General features: G+C 63.5%; 1 protein-coding gene across 1 annotated transcript in view; it reads right to left on the bottom strand.

Annotated features, from left to right (window-relative positions):
- The window catches only part of MEX3D (mex-3 RNA binding family member D), a gene marked incomplete at its 3' end in the record, with an annotated part of 10,456 nt that extends 9,596 nt beyond the window's left edge, over positions 1-860 (bottom strand). Inside the window, exon 1 of the mRNA XM_008639526.2 lies at positions 791-860. Coding sequence (XP_008637748.1) covers positions 791-851 — 61 coding nt within the window. The remainder of the gene's footprint in view (positions 1-790) is intronic.
- Between the last annotated feature and the right edge of the window lie 6 nt (positions 861-866).

The raw sequence follows: 866 nt of genomic DNA, 5'->3' as shown, positions 1-866 counted from the left end.
CCGGCGGCCCCGCGGAGGGGGAGGGGTGGGAGCCGCGGGGCGAGGGCACGGCTGGGGTGCCAGACCCCACAAGGGCAAAACACCCCGGAGGTCACGCTCCCTGCGAGGGGATTCCTGCCGGGATCCCTGCGGGCAGCAGCTCCTTTCCTTTTCCTTAATTCCTCCGCCCTGGGGTCTTTTCTTTTTCATTTTTTAAGGTGAAAGTTTGGTTTATTTGGTATGTCCTGGAGACAAAGCCCACTCCAGGCACACCCACCCGGCGAGGGCTGGGGCGTCCTTTTGTGACAGCTGGGTGCGAGGGGCTCCTCGGCCGCCTGCGGAGCTCCGGCCACCTACAAACGAGCGCGTTAATGACCATTTATATCGGATTTATCAGTAGGATTTGTAAACGAAGTCTGAGATAAGGGGCACCGTTTACACGCCGGGTCTGAGAAAGGGAGCTGGAGGGGAGGGGGCAGAGGCACAACTACAATGAAACCAAAGCTCTCGCCTCGCTCCGTGCCCTGGCAGCTCCCATGGACTCGCGTGGCTCCCGGGAACTCTCCGTGGGCACCCGGCGTGATCCCACCCGGGCCGATGGAGTTTAATTGCTATTTCCAGGCAGTTCGGTGGGACTAGCGCGGAGCGCAGCTCCCGGGACCCGCGGCCGACTTTCGGGGCAGTGGGATCTGCCGCCGTTAAGTTTCCGCCTCCGCACGGAGACAAAGCGCCGAAATTGCCCCGAATCGCGGGGTCCGGCGCGAGGGAAAGGGGGGTCGCCGTGTCCCGCCGGGTCCCCACGCCGCGTTACCTTGCCGGCCCACGATCTCGGCGACGTGCTCGGAGCTGGGCACGGGCACGCACTCGGTCATGTTCACGCTCTTCTT

The sequence above is a fragment of the Corvus brachyrhynchos genome, unplaced genomic scaffold (genome assembly GCF_000691975.1).
Source record: "Corvus brachyrhynchos isolate BGI_N302 unplaced genomic scaffold, ASM69197v1 scaffold130, whole genome shotgun sequence".
Taxonomy (NCBI): domain Eukaryota; kingdom Metazoa; phylum Chordata; class Aves; order Passeriformes; family Corvidae; genus Corvus; species Corvus brachyrhynchos.
Note: the sequence above shows the minus strand (reverse complement) of the source record. Positions and strands in the feature narration are given on the sequence as shown.